The sequence below is a fragment of the Callospermophilus lateralis genome, chromosome 8 (assembly GCF_048772815.1).
Source record: "Callospermophilus lateralis isolate mCalLat2 chromosome 8, mCalLat2.hap1, whole genome shotgun sequence".
Lineage (NCBI taxonomy): Eukaryota > Metazoa > Chordata > Mammalia > Rodentia > Sciuridae > Callospermophilus > Callospermophilus lateralis.
The window spans coordinates 97850005-97873663 of NC_135312.1; the positions used below are offsets into that span (position 1 = coordinate 97850005).

The 23659-nt window shown below is 34.4% G+C and overlaps 1 protein-coding gene across 7 annotated transcripts in view; it reads right to left on the reverse strand.

Annotated features, from left to right (window-relative positions):
• Positions 1 to 243: 243 nt before the first annotated feature.
• Pdlim5 (PDZ and LIM domain 5) overlaps positions 244 to 23659 on the reverse strand; it is a 595024-nt gene continuing 571608 nt past the window's right edge. For all 7 annotated transcript variants that reach the window (XM_076864855.2, XM_076864850.2, XM_076864849.2 and 4 more), the window contains 4 exons: positions 10991 to 11171; positions 9026 to 9146; positions 5165 to 5280; positions 244 to 3576 (listed from right to left, as the gene is read on the reverse strand). In XM_076864855.2, the coding sequence (XP_076720970.1) occupies positions 3487 to 3576; positions 5165 to 5280; positions 9026 to 9146; positions 10991 to 11171 (508 nt within the window). In that variant the 3' untranslated portion in view covers positions 244 to 3486. The remainder of the gene's footprint in view (positions 3577 to 5164; positions 5281 to 9025; positions 9147 to 10990; positions 11172 to 23659) is intronic.

The following is a 23659-nucleotide window of genomic DNA, read 5'->3' on the forward strand; positions in this document are numbered from 1 at the left end:
AACAGAATAAATGTGACAGTATTTTTAAATGTTCTGTTTCTGGAATATTTTGATTGGCAAAATATCCAATCAAATTGGATATCCAAAATGAGTAATCAATTCCTCTTTTATTCTTAAGGTAATTATTACATTTCATCCTATCCTGTGCATATGGAACATGATTTTTTTCCCCATGATTACTTAATGGAATCTCTTACTATGCAAAAACAACAAGGAGAGCTTGTGTATACTGTTGAAGGCATTTATTTATTGAATATATGCACATTAAAGTATTACTATAATGATTATATTTCTCATGTGATTTTTTAATTAGAAAAGGTATCCAAAAGCAAAAGAGTACATATATACAAACTTTAAAACTTAAAGAAACAGAAGATAGAGATTAATAGATAATTAATACATAAAGAATTCAAATCAGACATCTTTCAACATTTAGGGGTGAGGGAGACAAACTGAAGCCAGGTTAGATTTGTGTAAAACTACTCAGTATGTTTCCTCTTCCCTTCAATGGGGCCGACTAAACTCCAAATGCCACAAAGTATCAATATGTTTTTGGATTCACACTCAACAAGGGGAAGGAAGAAATTATTTCCTATGAAAGTGCTTCTAATTATACTACTCCTTGAAAATCATATATTTTTGTTGTGGATAATTTTAAACATAAGGCTACGCTAGTATTCTGCAGATTTAAATTGTTAGTTCTATTTGTTTTAACACTCTTGACCAAATGAATAGGTTTTAGTTCTAAATTCTAAATATTGTACACACCTGTAATCCCAACTACTTGGGAGGCCGAGGCAGGAAGACCTCAAGTTTAAGACAGCCTGAATGAGAACCCTGTCTCAGAATAAAAACAAAAAGAGCTAGGGATGTATCTCAGAGGCAGAGTGCTGACTTAGCATGTGTGAGGCTCTAGGTTTGATACCTAGCACAACATGAAAAACAAACAAACAAAAACCAAAACTCTAAATGTAACCTTAATAGGAAATACATATGTTACTATAACCTAAAGCAGAGGGGATCATTTTTAGATTGCTATTTCAGTGGGCAATATTTATCCCTTGCAAGTTTGGAGAAATATTATGAATCTTAAGCCATTACTAAAATTTTTAAAGTGGGAGATTCAAGTAGAGGAGTTTTTAGAGTCATGTACTATATGATTTTCATCTGTGTTTTACCAAGTGTATCATTTCAAAATATACATCTAGGGAGATGAAAAGTCAATGCTCTACAGTGAAGAAGTAATAATAAAAATGCTACTGACACAGAATATTTATAATCAGAAAAATAAATATTCAGAAAGCTCACCAGAAGAATAAAGTGCTCAGCCAGTTATTAGAAAATTAATGCTGGTGAATTAAACATGGCATTCCCCACTGTAAAACACAGAGATTCTTCTGGGTTCTGGGTAATATTTATTTCACAGGATTAACTGTCTTAGGAACATATAAAAAGCTCTGTAACACCAGAGACAGAGCACAAAAAAAAAAAAAAAAAAAAAAAAAGAAAGCAAACTATCTTTTTAGGCATTAAAATTTGGAGACATGCAACATTATGCTCCATGAAGAATATATGTAGAAAGGTCTAATGATACCCTTAGAGAAAGACAGCTTTATAAGAAATCCAGGTCAAATTAAAATTTTTTAAAGAAAAAACCCCAATGCCTTTCACTTATAAAATACTATCTTGGCATACAATCTATAAAGGCAAAACTAAACAACAAAAATACTCCATCATACCAAACAAAACAATCAACTTTGTATTGTATAAAGCAAAGACTGACATTAAGATATGTAAGGATGCACATTAGCCAGCAAGTCGCCCATAGGCAACTTCAGCAGCAATGAGATCTAATGCACAATTCAGCTCCAGCACTTCATCTCAAAAGAAGCTTCCCCTTCCCTACAAGATGCAGGGTGAGGAGGTAGTTTGGAGTTGCTACTGGGGAAGTATTCAGCTTGCCACTTTGTGTCACCCCCTCCTATTCTTTTATCCCCAGTTAATTATTATCTGCATATAATATAAATCTGCTAGACCATATATTAGCAGCTTTCAGGACAGATGCCTTGAAAGTTCTTAGGGAGGTTAAACAAATAGTGTAGCCTAAAACCTCCTCTATAACAAACATACACACAATGGAATTGAAGTCATTAGTGAGTGATGGGGCAGGAAGGGCTTGGGGACTCTGTCTGGACTTTAAAAGCACCTTGCCTCACACAGATTTAAATTATAACTCAGTGGGTTCATAGGCTTTCATCCATTCTAGAAACAAAGAGAAAAACTACCAAATGCCATAATCTGTTTTCTCACTGGGCAAATATCAACAGGATTCACAGTTTTACAATTGTTTCTGTGTTTCCATGTGGTATCTACACGATTCTTTGCACAAATGAGGAAAACAAATAATAGGTCAATCTGAGTAATTAATCACCTCCCTCTCCTATACTACCAAATCTCTGTGAATAAAAGCTTTCTACTTTTTGTGATCACATTTGAAGTGGTTTGCTTATTATTGAGAGAAAACTACGAAAAAAAAAAATCTAGAGCTTACTATTATCCCAAACCAATTCTAAGTTAAAATTAAACAAAACAAAACATAAACTTCTGCAAAGCCAGCTCTCAAAACTTCAGTCAGTGGTACAACTCTGAAAAGGGGGCAGTAGTGCTTTTTTAGGTCCAATCCTCTCAGCTGCCATAATTCCTAACCATAGTCTTTTCTGTTTTCTCTTTAAAGAAAACTATGTTCTTTATCTCACTATGAGGGAAAGGAAACAGCAGGGTTTGGCTAGTACAGGTGATGAAGCATACACAATGAGTAGAAATAGTCACATTTTAATACAAGGCAAAAATTTGAGATTTTATAAGAGATATGGCAGCTTTTTGGAGGGGGGTAAGAGAAGAAAGGCTTGACACATTTTGACCCAAAATATCATTGGCTTTTGGACTGGAATGATCAACTGTCTAAGAATAAACAAACAACAAAAAGTACACTTTTTTTTTTTTAAACTGTCATCTCCTACTGATAAAAGTTCTGTTTAAAGTCTCATTCACTGTTTTAAAGATAAACAGTAGATTTTTCAAAAGAACAATTCTCTTATTAATAAACTTTTAGGCATTTTCATTGTATTTTACAGTTTACTCATAACTACCTAGCAAGGAAAGAAAAGTGTAATTATTTCAGCATAGAGATTGGAGTTATTAATGTAAAATTTAATTCTTTGCTAATTTACTCAAAGATATAGTCAACCAGAAAATTGATTTTTATAAAGGTTATTTTATGGGCAGAAAATACAGGAAAAAGTAATAACAAATGTCAAACTGTCTCTTTACTTTATGAAGCCAAATATTTTTAATGCTGAAATTTATCCCTTCAGGGACACTATTATTTTTCAAAACTCCAAATAAATATTGAATCTAAAAATTAATTGGTAATTTCAATTCTCTTCTTTCTTTTTGATTTCTTCTCTTTCCCTGAACTGTTGACTTTCAAAAATTCACAGAATGTGCATGTTTCTTGCAAAGTGGCTTGTCCTTTTTGGAGAAAAATGTCTGACCTTCCAAACTTTCACAACAGACCTGAAAAAAGAAGTATTAGTTAAGAGACTGTCATTATTTTAATCAAGCATGCCAGAGAAGGGGAAAGTGACTTTTTCCCCCAATGGGATAATATGACAAAGTACTTTAGATGGTTGTGTTAGAAACCCTGACATTTCATGATTACTATGACATTTCATGTAATCTTTGAAAGGCAATGAAGAATGACTTTTTTCTTGGAATATATTCTAATTTATTTAAATCACTGATCATTACTTTTTTATTGGGTAGGAAGTACTTAGTTCTAATGAAAAAATTAATATGTAACGAGGTCACATTAAATATATTTTATCTCCCCAGATTAATTCTAATCAATGCTTTAAATCTGCTTCCTGCTGAAGAGAACTAAAGCATTCAAACAGAAAACACAAGTCAATTGCTTTTCTAAACATGTCCAAGCCCAACTTGAGTCTGTTCCCAAAACACACATTGAGAGACATATAATTGAGATTTCTTTTTAATTCACTCCTTTAATTTCATTCTTTAATGAAATCACCAATTCATGAAATAATTAAAAAAAAATCTTTTGCAGAACTGGGGATTGAACCCAGAACTCACACATTGCTAGATACAAGTTCTACTATACAACTACATCCTCAGCCCAAATTCATGAAAGAGTTAATACATTTAATGTTTATCAGAAAATCCTAGTCAATATCTGCCCAATGGCTGATTATATCATCAGTTTTTCTCACTTATGCCTTCTTGTTTTTCCTCTTGCCTTGGCTAATTACAATGCTCATGAACAGCTCCACCAGAGAACACAAGATAAATCTTCTAGAAATTGTTACTTTTTATAGACTTCATGAAGTCTAAGAGATGAATGAAGTAAACAAGAAAGAGTTCAAAGGCAATGTTTGGAGAAATCATCTGAATTTAATCAACATTACTTTTTTTCCCCTTAACACAATGGATATCAAGACATTATTAGATATATTAAATCTAAGAAAATAATCAAACATTGGAACAGAGCACTTTTATTAAACATTTACTTTCTAAATTAAAAACAATATGTATTTTAGGTGGAGCTCTATCCAAATTATTAAAAATAAAACCAAAAATATTAAAATATCAAATGAAATTAGTAAATATTTTATTAAACATTATAGTCTCAAAAAGAACATTCATGGGTGACTGCTAAGGAAGGAAATGAACCAGCACATAGTTTATTCCCAGTGTTAATTCAATAATAGATTTTAAAAATTGTTTATTTCTATTTTAAGAAGTACCTAATGTTTCTAAAACCTACTAAAAACATCCAATAAAATGAAGTTTCAGAAAAAAAATAACAGACCCTTACTGTTTTAAGAAATACATAGCTTCTCCTTATGGGCAAAAATGTATTAAAAATAGAATTTTCTTTAAGGGTAAAGAGCTTATTGTATACCAAATAATTTCGAGATGTTCCCAAATTTTAATTAATAAACAACTTTTAAAAATCATTGAAAAAATATTTTTTTTCTTTAGGTTTGAAGGACTAAAAGATACAAGAAATATTATTTCCCTTAAGTTCTTATGCTAGAACTGGCTGTACTGTACCACTTTAATTAGGAGCTTAGAGTTTACTTACTGAGCATACAAAGCAAGTGTCATGCCAGGTATAGCCCAGAGCTTCCAGGAACATGTCACCAGCTTCTATGGGAAATTCGCATCCACGGCATATAGTACCAAAAAGGGCATAATAATCTGTTTGGGGTGGGGGAGAGATAATTTAAACGTGATGAAGCTTTAGATTGATAATTCATAGAAAACAGCAACACAATTGAGGTTAAATGAGATCTTGAAGTTAAAGATACTAGTAATTAGAAAAATTTCAGAAGATGGCATAATATTTGGCTTGAGATACATGTTTAACACGTTTCAGATTTCCCTTGGTAAACAGGTAAACAGGGTAGCATTCTTTCTTATATTTTTCCACATTATACTTCTCAATCCTCTCTAGCTACTTAAATGCCCAAATAAATAAAAAAAAAAAGAACACTATTCTGAGAAATTATCAGTAGACTTGACTGTTGCAAAAAATAAAATACAAGAGGGGCTGGGGTTGTGGCTCAGTGGTAGAGTGCTTTTCTAGCAGCTGTGAAGCACTGGGTTTGATCCTGAGAACCACATAAAAAATAAATAAATAAACAAAATAAAGGTATTGTGTCTGTTCACACCTAAATTTTTTTTAAATACAAGAGGACCTCTAATAAGTAGCAATGGTAAGACTAATTAACATAAATTCTAAATAAATATCTGCTATTGGCAGATTTTCATAAGGTATCTGACTTGGTGAGGAAAACAAGTTATAGAAAATTTCCATGAATAAGGACCATGACTGAGCTTCTAGCTAGACTGTATCACAATATGAGTACAATTTCTTTCATTATACTTTTCTTTCAATTTTATGACTTCATGTAGAAGAACCTTAGCCTGATACCCACTATTTACCTGGCACAGATTAGTTATAGAATACTAATAGAATTTCTTTCTGAAGAAACTGATTTGATAAGATCTTTCTCAATTACCAAATTAGAATGTTATCAGCACTTTTATTTCCTTTTATGCATTGACTCACACCACTATGTTGACTCATGGTTCACCTTTTGGCCCCTGACACTAGTCAATCCAACCTGAGCTGGAGGTGCAGTAGGCTAAGACTTGCAGCTTGATCCATTTTTCTCAGGGATCTTTAATATACTCTGGCACCATGCTCAACACATATCCACAGCACCCTACTGTGTGCCAGGCATTGTTCTAGATACCGCAGAGGTACTGTGGTGGAGAAAACAGATGTGCTTGCTCTCCTTATGGGACTTTTATGTTCTCATTGAGAACAGCATGTCATAATTTTTTTGGATTTTAAAGATAAATGATAACAGTGTGTTTTCAGATCATGATTGATAAGTGCCCTCAAGAAAAGAAAATAGTGTTATGATACAGAATAATAAGTGTAGAGGTTGTACTACATTACATAGGAAAGTTAGGAAAGGCTTCTCAGTGGAGATAGTAGTTTTGAAGAGACTTGAAGACTGAGGCAGAATCACCACAGAAAACCTGGACAAGAACACTCCAGTTAGAAGAAATAGTAAGTACAAAAGCTCTGATGCAGGAAGAATCTTAGCATGCTCAGAAATAGCAAAGGAGCCAGGTATGGCCCAAATCTAGTAACATAGAACATAAGGTGGTAGATGAGGTTGGCAAAGCAGGCTGTAGCAAGGAGTATAATTTTATATGGAAGTCACTAAAGGGTTTTAAGCAATCTTATTTACATTTTTAAAAACATTACTGAGGTTTCTCTGTAGCTGCTATTTGGGGGTTGGGGGTGAGGAGATACACCCTTTAGTTAGTGATTACAATTTTGAACAAAGGGCAAGAACAAGTTGGGTTTAGTTGTGATACTTGAGATGGAGAGAAACAAATAGTACAATATCCTGCTGGGTGATGGGAGTGGAGGGAGAATTGCCAAGGTTTACTCACTAGATTGGATGTGGGAAGAATAGGGAAAAGGGCAGAATCTAAAGTCATCTCTAGGTTTTTGGATAGCGGACAATGGGGCCATTTATTGGGATGGGGAACTATGTAAAAAACTGATTTGAGGGGCTGGAGTTGTGGTTCAGTGGTAGAGCACTCGCCTTGCATGTGCAAGACTCTAGGTTCGATCCTCAGCACCACATAAAAATAAATAAGTAAAATAAAAATAAATATTAAAAAAAAACTGATTTGCGAGGTTAAAGAAAAAGACAGAACAAAAAAAAATGGACCAAATTGAAGCAACATTTAAATAGATCTACAATAATATTTTTATCTTTCTATAAGCAATTCTTTGGGTTTTAAAAATATTGCTTCTTGGAATATGTTAAATATGACATTAAGGTTAGATAGTTTATATGTTTTGACTAGAGAAGAACAATCTGTCAGTTAGAATGTCTTGCAAAGTGTCTAAAAAAATCATACCAACTGACTTGAACAAGAAGCATAAAAAACAGAAAATTAAGTGGAATTACAAAATGTGAAATATTCTTGTTGGATAGGGTCGGCAGCCTGGAGCCCACCTATACCAAAAATGCCCACAGGATAGTTTATTGGAATTTCTAGGGCTTTCTGATGGATGATCCAAGTGGTTCTTGATTAAGGAGACAAAGAAAAGGTTAAAAAAAAAAAGAGAGAGAACATTGAGTGGGCAAGGAAGGTAGAGTGCTATTAATTCTGACTGCCCTAGAATATTCCCTTCTAGCACCACATTTTAGATTTAAGGTAAAATAAAAATAAAACTTAATAGTGGGGGGCTGGAATTGTACCTCAGTGGTATAGTGCTTGCCTTACATGTATGAGGCACTGGGTTCATTTAGCACCACATAAAAATAAATAAAAATAAAATAAAGATATTGTGTCCATGTACAACTAAAAAAAAGTAAAAAAAAAAAAATCAGTAGTGGGAATGTAATGACAATGAGTGGAGATATGAGATCAGAAAAATATTTCATATTTTTAATACGTACTGTGGTAGCAATATCTAATCAAGGGCAATATTAATAAGTATTAGAAAAGTTCACTTATAGACACTGCAAAGAAAAAGAACGCATTTAGAGATCAGAAAATAAGACAAATGGAGGAGATAGGTCCATAGAGCCTAGTTTAAAGCAATTGTAGCAAAGGAGCAGTCCAAATAGGTATTATCCTACACTCAATAAAAGTAACACAGGATTTCAAGTTTATTTGCAAGACAGTTGTCTTTTGTTTTAGTATTTATTTTTTAGTTGTAGGTGGACATAATATCTTTATTTCATTTTTATGTGGTGCTGCTGAGGTTTGAACCCAATGCCTCATGTGTGCTAGGTGAGCACTCTACCACTGAGCCACAACCCCAGCGCAAGACAGTTGTCTTAAAAAGCAAATCAGTAAAATTTTTATCATATTCTAAAGCTAAACATTTCTCATGTTTATAATCACTCAAAATTCACTATTATACTATAAGAAGTGGCTTTAGGATACATGATTTGGTAGAATGTGTATCCATAAATTATTAGAGACTAAAAAAAAACACATTCTTCCTACTAAGTACTGCTTACTTTTATTTTTTGTAGTGCTAGGAATTAAACCTGGGACTCCACACATGCCAAGCAAATGCTTTTATCACTGAGCTACATCCCAAGCCCTAGTACTGCTCGTATTCTTTTTTTTTTTTTTTTTTAAAGAAAGAGTGAGAGAGAGGGAGAGAGAGAGACAATTTTTTTTTTTAATATTTATTTTTTAGTACTTGGTGGACACATCTTTGTACGTGGTGCTGAGGAGCGAACCCGGGCCGCACGCATGCCAGGCGAGCGCGCTACCACTTGAGCCACATCCCCAGCCCAAGCTTAGTATTTTCTTTTCACTTCATAGTAATATAAGGGTTAATGTTTTACTTTTATTCAAAACTCAAGCAACTAATGGCTCTTGATCTTACCAGTCTCACAATAGGGCTCCCCATCCTCCAAGTGAAAAACATTATTACGAATGGGTTTTCCACAGGCCACGCACACAAAACAGGAAACATGCCAAGTTTGCTTCAAAGCATTGATAACTTCCTGTTACAGAAAAGTAATTGGATTTAAAGAGAGATCACAATGAGCACACACTAATGCTTATTCTAACAGCTGTACCTGTACAAGTTAGAGGTAACCCAAAGCAGACAAAGACTTCATCTTTCCGTTAAAGCAATAGGAGATACTTAAGGACAGACTCACACATCATTGAAACCTATGCACTTTAATTTGTATTTTTCACAAACACAAATAAATGAACTTATTTAAAGAATTATTACCACTATTTATACATGATATATATGGTGACTAAGGGAAGCATTTCATAAAGTGTTTTGACAGTACGTTCTGCTTTCTCTCAAAAGTGTCAGGAAATGTTAATTTACAAAAGTTTTTATCTTAAAGATGTCTGGGCGGGGGAAGCATTTAAAAACTAAAACAAACCCTATACTTTGGTGCATTATTGAAGCAATAATGTAATCAGTATAATCCAATCAGTTTAGTGTGTGTTCAGCTTTTAGAAAATCAGATGTGACTATGCTATGTACTTAAGCAAGTATCTATGATTTGAACCATAAAGCCTAGATTCTGGTTGGCAGTAGCTTTATGGTTAAATATACCAAGTACTAACCATTTAGGCTGGATTAGTTAGTAAAACTGGTTTGGAGGAGTTAGTTTTGCAAGAAATTATCTCTTTAGATTGAGAAAAAGAAGTCATTAAAATAATTTTTGAAGAATAATTACATGGTAATGTATCCTTTCTAATTCCTTTGCTAACTTTAATAGACTTACTTCATTTTTGTTTTATTAGCTATTCTTGAATCCACAGAAGACATTAATACACTAAAACAGTATTAATGTATATCCTACTAATTATTTATTAACATTTGGGAAGGTACAGTTTGAATCATTCTACTCTTTGGGCCAACATATTCTTCAAATTAATAACACTAATATTTCATGCAGCATATTTATAATTTAAAGTGTCTTCAATAGTTTTAGGCACATTTCAAGGTATACTCATAATTTACACTAACTTTCTCTCACTGTGAATTATAGTTTCATTTTCATATAGTGTATTAGTTGGAGTTCAGTAAAGTCATTTCCAATCAACAAAGCCATTTCCTTCTATATCAGGCCAGGTACCTTAATTTATTCTAAGATCAAATTCCAACTTCTAGTCACTCTCAAGAAATGCCTGACACTTACTTGTAACTGCAAACTAGATATTCCAGAATAGGATATTCATTGATTCATCATTCTTCATTATGTATCTACTCCTAAATTATTTTCTTAAGGAAAAAAAGGCCCATGGTTTGAAATTATTTTTCTATCACATGTACTCTTGTAAAACTGAAGTTACATTTTTAAACTTTATATGCATTCAAGAAAAATATATTCAATTATAAGTCTCATGTTTTATATATTTCATGAGGTCAGTGTCCTGTGCATGAACCCTGACAAGTGGGGAAATGCTGCTCTTATAAAAGCTATGGAATTTAATTTAAAACAGCAAAGGTGTCAGTTCTGAGGACTCTGATGTGTGTGGTCCTGTGCGACCTCTTCATTCCTGAGCAAACAGGGTCCTGTTGAGGTAGCACACCCACAGTAAATTATTTTTCCCCTACAGTGGCTAGACTTTCACCAGACAAACCAGCACTCAGTAAGACAAAACCAAAGGCAACCTAACCCCATGAGTCCGATATACTTCTCCAGAAGTCTATTTAGTTTTGCTTTACAATAATAAATAGTGAGGAAATCAAAGAGGGTTGATAAAGCAAGAAGAAAATAAAAAAAGCAAAAACGATGGAAGAGTTTTATAACAAACAGCTATTGTGTTTTTTGCTTTAAAACTCACTAAGAATAAAAGAGCAGTTTCCAATACTTACTCCAAGGATCTTCCTTTGGCATCGACCACATTCCGGAGCAAAGAATTTCTCATAGCAGAGTTCACAATACAGTGCTCCCTTCTCCTCTACAAATCCAATGTAGGCCATCGTATTTTTGCAGTGAGCGCAGTTAAATTCTTCTGGGTGCCAAGATTTCCCCAGTGCTACTAGGAATGGTCCCCTGCCAGAAGAAAAGAGATCAACTTGGCTCAAGGATTAAAGTTTCTAAAGTTAGCCTAGATAGGACCTCTTTTATGAAATGTCCAATCAAATACTTGCTTATTTTCCTTCTCAATGACTAAACACAGGGGTGCTGTAAATTTACATAGGAACTCTCTGTACATTTATGGCGACAGAAAAAGGGAGAGGAGTAAGAGCACTTAAAGATTCCTTCAAGAAAAGCCACCCTTCCCTCCTTTTACTGTCTGCAGGGGATTCCAAGGGATGTTTTAATAAGCTGCAATGAATCAATCTGTCTACATCACAGTTAGGATTGAGAATGAGAATGCTAACTGGGACAGACTATGAAGCAACTAGAAAAACAACACAATGTAGATCTTATTCATCTACATTATGCAGAGATGAGAATTTGCCATTTCTAGAAAACAAAAAAAAAAAATCCAATTTGGTAATGTCAGAGTCTTAAAAACAGGAGTATTTATTCCCAGAGAAAAGAAAATACTCTAGGGAACTTCTCTTGATTACACACTGTATCACATACATATATATTAACATTATTAAACTGTATATTATGGATTGTTTGAAGCCACTTGGAAAGTTTTTGTTTTTGTTTTATTTTGGTGGAATCCAGGGGGGCTTTATCAGTTAGCTACATCCTTAGCCCTTTTTATTTTTTATTTTGAGACAGGGTCTCACTAAGTTGTCCAAGTTGGCCTGGAACTTGTGATATTCCTTCCTCAGCCTCCTGAGTAGTTGGGGTTATAGGTGTGTGCCACCATACTGGTAGAAAGATTTTATCTAATTAAAATAAGACTGATTTTAAAATATTTTTATTTTATTGTGATTCTTAAGAACATTTAACATAAGAACCACTCTCAACAGATTCTTAAGTATGCAACACAATATTGTTAACCATGGGCATATTGTTGTACAGTAGCTGTGTAGATCTTATTCATCTTATATAGCTGAAATTTTACACCCATTATTTAGCAACTCTCCCCTCCCCATCTCCCTAAACATGACAAATTTTTAATGCACATTTGTATCACGGTAACAAATGTTTGCAAAGAGATTTTTTTTTTCCATTAAATACTATACAGTCATGAACTGATAAGATGAGCTTGGTTTGACAGGAATCCATTATGAAGCCTTATCTGGTCATGAAGCCTGCAGAGATGAACCATTCTAGCCTCTGCAACACACTTTTCAGTAGATACATCATACTAATCTTTATTCATAGAGTGGCTTTACCTCCAAGGCACTTTTACACTTATCTAATTTGTCCATGCAACATTCCTGTGAGATAGACCAGGGCAGTTATTACAAACTCAGTTTAACAGATGGAGTGGCTGAGATACAGAATGTTCAAAAGATATGACAAATATCAAAATCACTGACTGAGTCAAGGCCAGAAGCTGAACTTCCTAATTTCTAGTTTATTACTCAGTCAACTGACAGTCTGCCTTCAATCTCATTACCATCCAACACCATCATGGAGTGAGCACAAGGTAATTGTCGGTAAGCATCCGACACCAGACTTCTAGGCAGATTAATAATAGGAAGAGTCACAGCCATGAGTATCACAGAGTTGAAGCATTTTAAAAATTTTGACAATGACATAAGGCTTGCTATTCAATAACAATATGTAATTGGTCAATTCTTTGTAGATGAACACAATACCTTTATTTTATTTGTTTATTTTTTTTTATGTGGTGCTGAAGATCGGAACAAACCCAGATCCTCATGCATGCTAGGCAAGCACTCTACCACTTAGGCACAGCCCCAGCCCCTGCCCATCCATTTTTAACTGGTTTATAAAAGAATCCTATTCAACAAGTTCCTTCTTTGGTTTTCTTAATATATATTTGGCAAGTAGTTTACTTTCAAAGATAAATCAGGAAGTTATGTGGTTCAGAATTGGATGAAGTTTTACAAGTGCTCTGAGTTTTTTCACCAGGTGGGTATCTGGTAAAAACATTTGAAAAAAATCTTCCAGACTGAATTTATTAAGACCAGAAGATATAATAGAATTTTGGAGTTTTATGCTACAATCTGCATGGATATTCAGACCCAAAACAATTTACATTACCAGGCTGTTTTTTTTTTTTTTTTTTTTTTTTAATTAAGGTACATCTTTAGCTCATCCATAGGCTAAATGGTCCCTTGAGGCCAGTATCCTTATCTGGTTCCTCAGTATTCAAAAGAAGTCATCTCAGTCTCAAACTCTGCATTCTACCAAAGCCTAAGTATTGGTATACATCTGGAATAAAAAGAAAAGCTGTGTTCCTGGAACACAATTATTAGTGTTGATGAAGCTCATTTGAGAGAAAAGACAATAGTTATTATTTTTATTTTGGTACTATGGAGTAAATCCAGAAGCACATTACCCCTGAGCTATATCCCCATCTCTTTTTTTAAAAAAATTTTGAGTAGGGTCTCAGCTGAGTCACTTAGGTTGCTGAGGCTAGCCCTCATGATTTTTCTGCCTCAGCCTCTGTAGTCACTAGGATAGTATGCTGCACTGTACACAACAGTTATTTAACTAAGTGGCTGGGTTTTAGCTCAGTGGTAGAACACATGCTGAGCATGCATGAGACCCTGAGTTCAATCCCCAGTATCTCAAAACAAAACAACAAACTTTCTAAAGGACATACAATCCATTTTCCAGATTTTCTATATAAAATATGTGTTGGGACCAAGTCAAATCAGGAGAGAACTGGGTTCTATGAATCAAAGCATTTGGGCCTTACTTGCTCCACAGAATTATTCCTCTTATAAACCACCTGGTGAGATACATTAGCCTATACTGACAGGTGTTAGAACAAATAGCTCTAAGGAAGTCACCTTTGCTTTTCCTGTAAGCTGTGGTTGAGAGTGTTCTTAGATCACACAGGGTCCTTCTCATGTGGACTGCTTAAAAAAATTCCTATCAGATTTTTGCAATAAGAAACAGTTTTTGCTTCTTAGCAAAAGTTTTCTTTTTATTTTATTATGAAATAGGTTGCAAAATAAATTTTCTTTTTTGATAGACCATTAGAAGGTTTAAAGCAAGTCACAGGCAAATCTGTAGGTTATTATTGTATATAATGCCCAGTCTCAACACTAGCTTCATTTTTAATGGTCCAATCCATGATTCTCATTCTTTTGCCTCCTTAGGTAATTCAAAGGTCATCTTATTTTCATGTATTCCTAAAAAGTCTTTTAAAAATTTTGACATGTAGTTATATTAATAAATATTTAAAATTACAGTCTAGTAAAAGAAGAACTATAAATTATTTTATTAGTACTTTCCAAATATGAATAGTGAAAGGAATTCTAGAAAGTAAAGAAATTTTCTCTGTACCTTTAAAACATGAGTTAAAAAATGACCCTTGCTCTTGCCACATGTCCTTCCTTAAATAAACACACTCAGGACAAACATCAGCCTAACCTGATACCCCTGGCTGTACTCAAAGAGCATCTTTCTCAGGTATGCCCTTGACAAGAGTGATATATAGATTAGACAATAAAATCTCTTATATATAAGAAAGTGTCTTCTTATCTGTGTCAACAAAGACTAATTTAACAAATTCATTAACACAGGATTAACACTAAAGAAGTTCTTCTTATTCCAGGTAGGATTGGGTTTCCATTTGTGAACTGGAAGGACAGGCTTGGATACTGCAAATTGGAATTAAACCTTCAGCTACCTCTTATAGTACTCCACACCCTCAGCCTGTTGACTGACAATGAAAAGGAGGAGAGAATGTTAAGGCATTTGACTCGTTAAGAGAAGAGCTAGGCATGGTATGAAACTTTACCCTATTTATCTTCTGTGACTTATGCCCAAAAGAGTGGGGAGGGAAGGGAGGGAAGAATGCCAAGGAAGAATTAAGAGAAAAAGAAAAGCTTACAAACAGAAAGGTGAAAGGAACTGCGAATTTCAACAGGCACAAGGTAAAAGGGATATAGCTTCAAAAACAAATACTTCTTGCTTCCCTTTGCTAATATAATTCTCATAATAGCCTTAGTGACAGAAATTAATTCTATGATATAGATGAAGAAAAATATCAGAAAAGTGAGTCAACTTTCCTAAGACCATGTGAATGATGAATTACACAGCTAGAATCTTCTAAAGTCTAGCCATACAGATTAACAACTAATGTTACTGCATCAAAAGAAATTAAAAACAAAATTCTACCAAAGCCACTTAAAAAAAAAAAAAAAAACAAAACTTGTGCTCCAAAACTGAACTCAAAGTGCATCAGGACCTAGGCATTAGACAGAGACCCTGTGCCTAACAGAAGAAAAAGTAAGCCCAAATCTCCATCATGTTGGCTTAGGAACCTACTTCCTTAACAAGACTCCTAAAGTGCAAGAAGTAAAATCAAGAATCAACAAATGGGATGGTATCAAACTAAAAAGCTTCTTCACAGCAAAGGAAACAATCAAGATCATGAAAAGAGAACCTACAGAATGGGCGTAAATCTTTACCACCTGCACCTCAGAGCATTAATCTCCAGGATACACAAAGAACTCAAAAAAACTTAACACACACACACACACACACCCACACACACACAAAAAAAAACACCTAAATAACCCAATCAACATATGTGCAGAGGAACTGAACTGAAACTTCACAGAAGAAGAAATATGATCAGTCAACAAATATAGAGAAAATGTTCAACAACTCTAGCAGTTAAAGCAATGCAAGTTAAAATTACACCGAAATTTCATCTCACTCTAGTCAGAATGGCAATAATCAAGAATACAAACAACAATAAATGTTGGCGTGAATGTGGAGGAAAAGGTACAATTATACATTGCTGGTGGGACTGCAAACTGGTGCAACTACTCTGGAAAGCAGTATGGAGAGTTCTCAGAAAACTTGGAATGAACCACCATTTGACCGTTATCCCACTCCTGGATATATACCCAAAGGACTCAAAATTAGCGTACTACAGTGATGCTACCCTACATCAATGTTTATAGCAGCTCAATTCACAATAGCTAAACTATGCCACCAACCTAGGTGCCCTTCAACAGATGAATGGATACAGAAAATACGGTATATATACACAATGGAATATTACTCAGCCATAAAGAAAAATGAAATCATGGCATTTGCTGATAAATGGATGGAGCTAGAGAACATCATGTTAAGTAAAATAAGCCAATCCCCACAAACTAAAGGCCAAATATCCTCTCTGACATATGGATGCTGATTCACAATGGGATGGGGAGTTGAAGTTCACTGGATTAGACAGGAGGAGGTCGGGGAAAGGGAGAGGGAATAGGAATGGGAAGGACAGTAGAATGAATCAGACATAACTTTCCTGTGGTCATATATGAATACATGACCAATGTAATCTCACATCATGTACCACCAGAAGAATGGGAAGATGTACTCCATGTACATATAATATGTCAACATACATTCTACTGTCATGTGTAACTAAAAAGAAAAAAAAAGTAAATTTAAAAACTTGTGCTCAAAAACAAAAATAGAATCTCAAATTCCATTTAACTAGATATAAAAAGAATATAAATATATGTTTTTATTTTGACCAACTTTTTTGGGAGGTGATTAAAACTTTTTTCTTTCCATATTTTTTTAGTTGTAAATACGATAGGATTGTTGTTACATATTCAAACATGCACATAATTTAATAATATAGTTTAGCTAATATCACTCCCCAGCACTTTCCCTCTCCCTTTGCTCTTCCCATCCCCAGGGTGCCTTTCTTCTACTGATATTTCTTGGATTTTTGTGATATCCCTGCCCCCCACCTTTTTTTCTTTTTCCTCTCTAGTTTCCACATATGAGAAGAATTCGACTCTTGACCTTCTGAGTTTGGCTTATTTCACTTAACATAATGGTGTCAAGTCATCCATTTTCTTGGAAAGGACATAATTTCATTTTCTTTTAATGGCTGAGTAAAACTCCATTGCAAATACACACACACACACACACACACACACACACTCCACATTTTCTTTACCCATTCATGTGTTGAGGGACATGTAGGCTGATTCCATAGTTTGGCTATTGTGAATTGTGCTACCATAAACGTGTATTCATGTATTACTCTAGTGTGATGACTTTTTAATTCTTTAGGATAAATATCAAGGAGTGGTATAGCTGGGTCATGTGGTGTTCCACACCTAGTCTTTTGAGGAATCTACATACTGATTTCCAGTGGTTGCACTAATTTACAATCCTACCAACAGTGTAAAAGTGTTACTTCTTATCAACACCCTCTCCATTGTTTATTATTGTTTGTGTTCTTGATGACTGCCATTCTGACTGGCATGAAATGAAATCTCATGTGTAGTTTTGATTTGCATTTCCCTAATTGCTAATAATGTTGAACATTTTTTCATGAATTTGCTAGCCATTTGTTTTTCTTCTTTTGAAAAGTGTCTGCTTAAGTCATTTGCCCATTTATTAACTGGGTTATTTTTTTTTTTTGGTGTTAAGTTTTTTTTTTAATTCTTTATATATTCTAGATATTATTCTTCTGTAAACTGACCAACTTTTAGGAAGGACCTACCTAGCATGAGTGAAGAGACCAAGAACAAAACAAGCAGAGAAACAGAATGAAAACAAAAAAGATAACTGGGGAGAAACTGCACATACACAGACTCATAACACATGCAAAGACACACCTAGCAAAAGAGTAAAAGAGAATCAAACCAGAGAATACTAATAGAAAGAATAACCAACTTTCCTAAAGATGGGAAACAACATATCTGTCACTCTTTAATTCTTCAGTTTCAGTGGATTATGCCCTGAGTTTCCAATTTAGAACATTAAAAAAATATATATATATAAATATATATATGTGTATATATATACAGATATATATACACACACACACACACACACATATACACACACATATAGTTCCGCCTTTGTTGAATATTATCTTTTATTTGTAGATCTTTAAAATACTGCATTTTAAGAGAGTTGTGAGGCCAACTATAGTTTTATATTTTAAAGGCATAAATAACTTGCTCCCTCAAGAATAAACTCAAAGTTATAATGAGTTTAAACACAATAGTAAATAAAGAGAACTAATTCTAAAGAAGATAATTTTAATTGCTAATTTTACAAAAGTATACTGGAGACAGAGTCAATTCTTTCTTTTTTTTAAGTCCATTTTTTTAAACTTTATTTTATTTTCTTTTTTCTTCTTTTTTTTCTTTTTATTTATTTATTTATTTATTTATTTATTTTTTATTGTTGGTTGTTCAAAACATTACATAGTTCTTGATATATCATATTTCACACTTTGATTCAAGTGGGATATGAACTCCCATTTTTACCCCGTATACAGATTGCAGAATCACATCAGTTGCACATCCATTGATTTACATATTGCCATACTAGTGTCTGTTGTATTCTGCTGCCTTTCCTATCCTCTACTATCCCCCCTCCCCCCTCCCGTCCCCTCTTCTCTCTCTACCCCCTCTACTGTAATTCATTTCTCCCCCTTATATTTTTCCCCCTTTCCCCTCACTTCCTCTTGTATATAATTTTTGCTTTTTTTTTAAACATTTATTTTTTAGTTGTAGGTGGACACAATACCTTTATTTTATTTTTATGTGGTGCTGAGGATCGAACCTAGTGCCTCATGCATGTTAATCAAGTGCTCTTCCTCTGTGCCACAACCCCAGCCCCATTATTTGCTTATTTTTATGTGGTACCAGGGATCGAACCCAGTGCCTCACACATGCTAGGCAAGTGCTCTACCACTGAGCCTCAACCCCGGCCCCTAGAGTCAATTCTTTATGTTGAGATTTTTATAAAATTAGAAAAGCAAGAGAACTATGATTTGACAAATGGGATATAGTTTCAATTTAGCAATATTAACTGACAACCTACTAAAAAAGCTCATTCATCAACTGAACAAAAATTTATTAAATGCAGTATATGCAATGCATTGTTCTAAGAATAAGGAACACGGCAGAAAACAAAGCTGGGAAAAGCCCTGCTTGCATGAAACTTAGGTCCATCCTAATGTGGGGGAGAAAGACAAAAAATAAAATATATGGCATGTTAGATATTGAGGGGTGAGGAGAAAAATACAGCAGAGAAGAAGAGAGGGAGACTATGTATGTGGGGCTAGGGGTGAAGTGGGAGAATTTTTTTAAAAACATTTATTTTTCAGTTGTGGGTGAACACAATATCTTTATTTTTACGTGGTGCCAAGGATTAAACCCAGTGCCTCACCCATGCTAGGTCAGAGCACTCTACCTCTGAGCCACAACCCCAGCCCCTGAAGTGGGAGAATTTAAAAGGTGGTCAGGGACTCACTCACTGATTTTTGAGTAAATACCTAAAGGAGGAGAAAGTGAACCACTGAAATGCCTAGGAAAGAGAATCCAGGCCAAGGAAAGAGCGAGTATAAAGGGTCTGAGGTGTTTTATTTTTTATTTATTTATTTTTTTGAGGTACTCGGGTACCCAGGGCAGCTTGGCACATGCCAGGCAAGGTAGTGCCATGAAGCTACATCTAGGTCCCTGAGGTGTTTGAGATTCAGCAGGAAGGGCTGTGTATGTGGAGTACTGGAAACAAGAGGGGAACTGGCAAATAATGTTGGAGAGATAATGAGGTGGGGGTGGGCAGGGCTACTTGTGTAGAGCCTTTTAGGTCATTGTCAGGATTCTTCTGTTACAAGTGGAGGCATTTAGGTTTTGAGCCAAAGAGTGTATGATCTGATTTATGTTTATCAGGATTTCTCAAGCGGCTGTGCTGGTAATAGGTGTGGGGCAGGGGTAAATGAGTCAGAAAATAACTATTACCTTAGATAAGAGATGACAGTATCTTAGATCAGGGTAGTGGGTAGAAACAATGACAAGAGTTCAGATTCTGGATGTATTTAGAAGTTAGAGCCAAATGGATTTACTGATATGGATCACATAAAGTTTGAGTAATTAAGAGAAGAGAGATGCCACCTACTAAGAAAAGGAAGACAGACACAAGGTGTGACAGGCAGAATTCTAGTACAACCTCCAAGATATCCATCTACTGGTATATATGGCCAGAAAAAAATTCCTCCCCTTGTGTGGAGGTACCTCATAACATTAGATTACTTTATATGAGAAAAAGGATTATACAGATGTAAATCCCTAAATATAGTAGGTTTTTTTTTTTTTTTGGTGGTACTGGGATTGAACCCAGGGGGCACTTTTCCACTGAGCTATACCCCGACACATTTTATTTTTTTATTTTGAGATGAGTATCACTAAGTTACCTAGGACAGCCTTGAACTTATGATCCTCCTGCCTCAGTCTCCTACGAAGTTGGGATTAGAAGCATGCACCAGGGGCCAGGATTGTAGCTCAATGGTGGAGTGCTTGTCTTGTATGTTTGAGTCACTGGGTTCCATCCTCAGCACCACACAAAAATAAATAAATAAAATAAAGGTATTGTGTCCATTTACAACTAAAATATTTTTTTTTAAAAAAAGCATGTATCACCATGCCTGGCTCCTAGTCTGCTAATTTTGGCTTCACTTGTTTTGGGGTTCTGTTGTTAGGATATATTTATAATCATAAATTTTGATGGATTAAACTTTTTATAATTATAAAATATTCTTGTCTCTAAGAACACTTCCTGTTTTAATGCCTGTTTTACATAACATTGGTATAGTTATTATCTCTCTTTTTTATTTACTGATGCAATGATAGATTTTTTCTATTCTTTTATTTATAACCTATTTGTAACATTTTAGTTCAAACTACATCTCTTGCAGACAGCATATACTTATTCAACTTTATCTACACTGGCATACTCTGTATTTTAATTAGTGTTTAATCTATTTACAGTTAATGTGATTACTGATAAGGAAGGATTTATGAGTGTAATTTTGTTATTTGTTTAATCTGTCTTTTTTCTGTTTCCTTTTCTACATGAAAGAGTACAATGAAAGAAGAATCAAGGTTATTAGCTGATAGAATGGGAAAGAAGGCAGTAAAGGTTTTAAAAGAAAAAGTAGAAAATATAAAATGGCTTTGGGGGAGAGAAGGAAGTAAACATACTAGAGAAATACAGTAGACTTTTGTTACTATTAATAGTACACCTGAGATTATTAGTCAAGAATTTAAAGTGAGACTGGTTTGTGTAGTTATGGGTTTCCTTCCAGACATACCAGTTCAGCTATAGGCACTGTGGATCAAGAGCTGATTTTATTCAGGCTAGTAGTTCAGTTAAGTGAATGACAAAGTAAAAGTGGACAAAAGAACTGAGAATTTATGGCAAGGAGGGATCAGAATTGACTATGGAATTGACTTGGTAAAAAGGGAAGTATGAAATTAGGAACTATAGATTAGTGTTTCTAGGTGGGAAGGGGAAAACGAATGTCAGAGAATCTCTGAAATTGGGGAAGAAACATTTATAAGCAGTGGCTCAAAGGACCTTTGGAGTTGGGGTGGAAACATTTATTAACAGTAGGATGCGTGGAAATGATATTAGGGAGGAACTATAATTACTGGTAAAGATAAAATCTAGGAGAAGAGTGGTGGCTGACATTGCCTAAAGAGATCACTAGAGTAGAGGACATCAGGGATTGAGAGACCATGAAATTAAGGAATCATATAGGCACATACAGAAATCACCAATGTGGTTTCCCATAAATGTTCTTCTTGAATTACGATTAATTTTTCAACTTTACAACTGTGACAGTTAAAAATCTCATAGCTATCTCATGACTATCCCTAGATATCATGATTTAGAACTCCTTATTATAGATATAAGGGTAAATGGATATCTGTGTATATAACTTATGTTACTCTAATAAGAGTATTAAGTTTACATTATGGTCATTTGGGCCAGGGTCTTAGCAACTCTCTCAGATGATAAAATATATGAGGACAGAGAATACCTTTTAATCTGTATATACGGTAGTACTAATATGGCAATTTGAACAAAAGTTTACAATGGACATTTTTTGTTTAAAAGTATTAATAAGTAGACTACTGAATCTTATTACTTGCTGTTCCTTTCAAATTAACTGATTTGTGGAAATTAGATAATCCTTGCTTTGCTTTGTACCAGTACAATCTTAGATGTAGCTCCATGAGACTTCCATGTTAATTTAGTTGTCTATTTGTTTTTTTGTTTACTAGAGTGTAACTATTAATTTGCTAGGGCTGCCTTAACAGACCAGGTGGCTTAAACAACAAGAGTTTATTTTCTTATGGCAATGTAGGCTAGAAATCCAAAATCAAGAAGTCTTAGTTCCTTCTAAGACTTCTCTCCTTGACTGTACAGGTAAGTGGCTGTCTTCTCTGTTTTCACATGATCTTCCCTCAGTGTTTCAGTGTCTTCATCTGTTTATAATGACACCGGTCACAGTGGATGAAGGCCCACACTAGTCTAATTTTGTCTCTCCAAAGACTAAATATCCTCTGAATCTTCCACTTATCTTTCAGTGGTGTCTAAGGTGAGTGCTACTTGTAGAATGACCACAATCCTGGGTTACTGAGAAACTGAAGAGTAGCCTTGGGTCACTACTATGAGTTTAAGAATGTGTATAGGTGACACAAAGTCATTTTAAAGGGGAGATAACACTATTTAACTGTTCAACCTATTTACTATGTATTTTTTTCTTATTTGTACTTTACAACATTATGAATAAAGCACCCTGCCACATTCCTATGAAATGGCAGGCCAGCTTATGCTTTTTTTCCTGATTTAATATAGTAATATATATGATTGTATCTGTATATATATATATATATATATATATACATACATACATACATACATATATATTCATATTCATAGCACAAACACATGCATACACTTGTGCAATAACTTAGTTCAAAATGCCACGTAGAAGGAAACAAATCACATCAAGTCAAACAGGGATAACTTTTAGGCATAATTCCTTTTGTTTTTTTCTAAAGCAGTAGGACTGTGTGTGTTGTTTATATTATATTATAAAGGGATAAAACAATGCCTACAACTAGTAGGACACTAAATGTTGAATGAATTAATTAATGTATTATATGATTAAAGAGACTGGTGTTAGTCCTGGCTGCATCACTAATCAACTTTGTGACTATGACCAAATCAATCTAAACCTCAGTTTTCCCATCTACAAAGTACTTATGAGAATAATATAAACCTCATAGAATTATTTGAAGATCCAATAGGTAACAGTGATCAAATTCTTGTCATGAGCTGAGCCTAGTGGCACAGGCCTGTAATCCCAGTGGCTCAGGAGACTGAGGCAGAAGGATCATGAGTTCAAAGCCAGCCTCAGCAAAAGCAAAGCAGTAAGCAACTCACTGAGACCCTGTCTCTAAATAAAATATAAAATAGGGCTGAAGTTGGGGCTCAGTGGTCAAGAGTCCCTGAGTTCAATCCCCAGTACCAAAAAAAGAAAAAAAATTCTTGTCATGACACCAATCATATTCAATGAAGAGTAGCTGTTTTTATTATCATGCTTAAAAACGTATCTTGGTATGTATTTTCTTTATACAAGGTTGGAATCA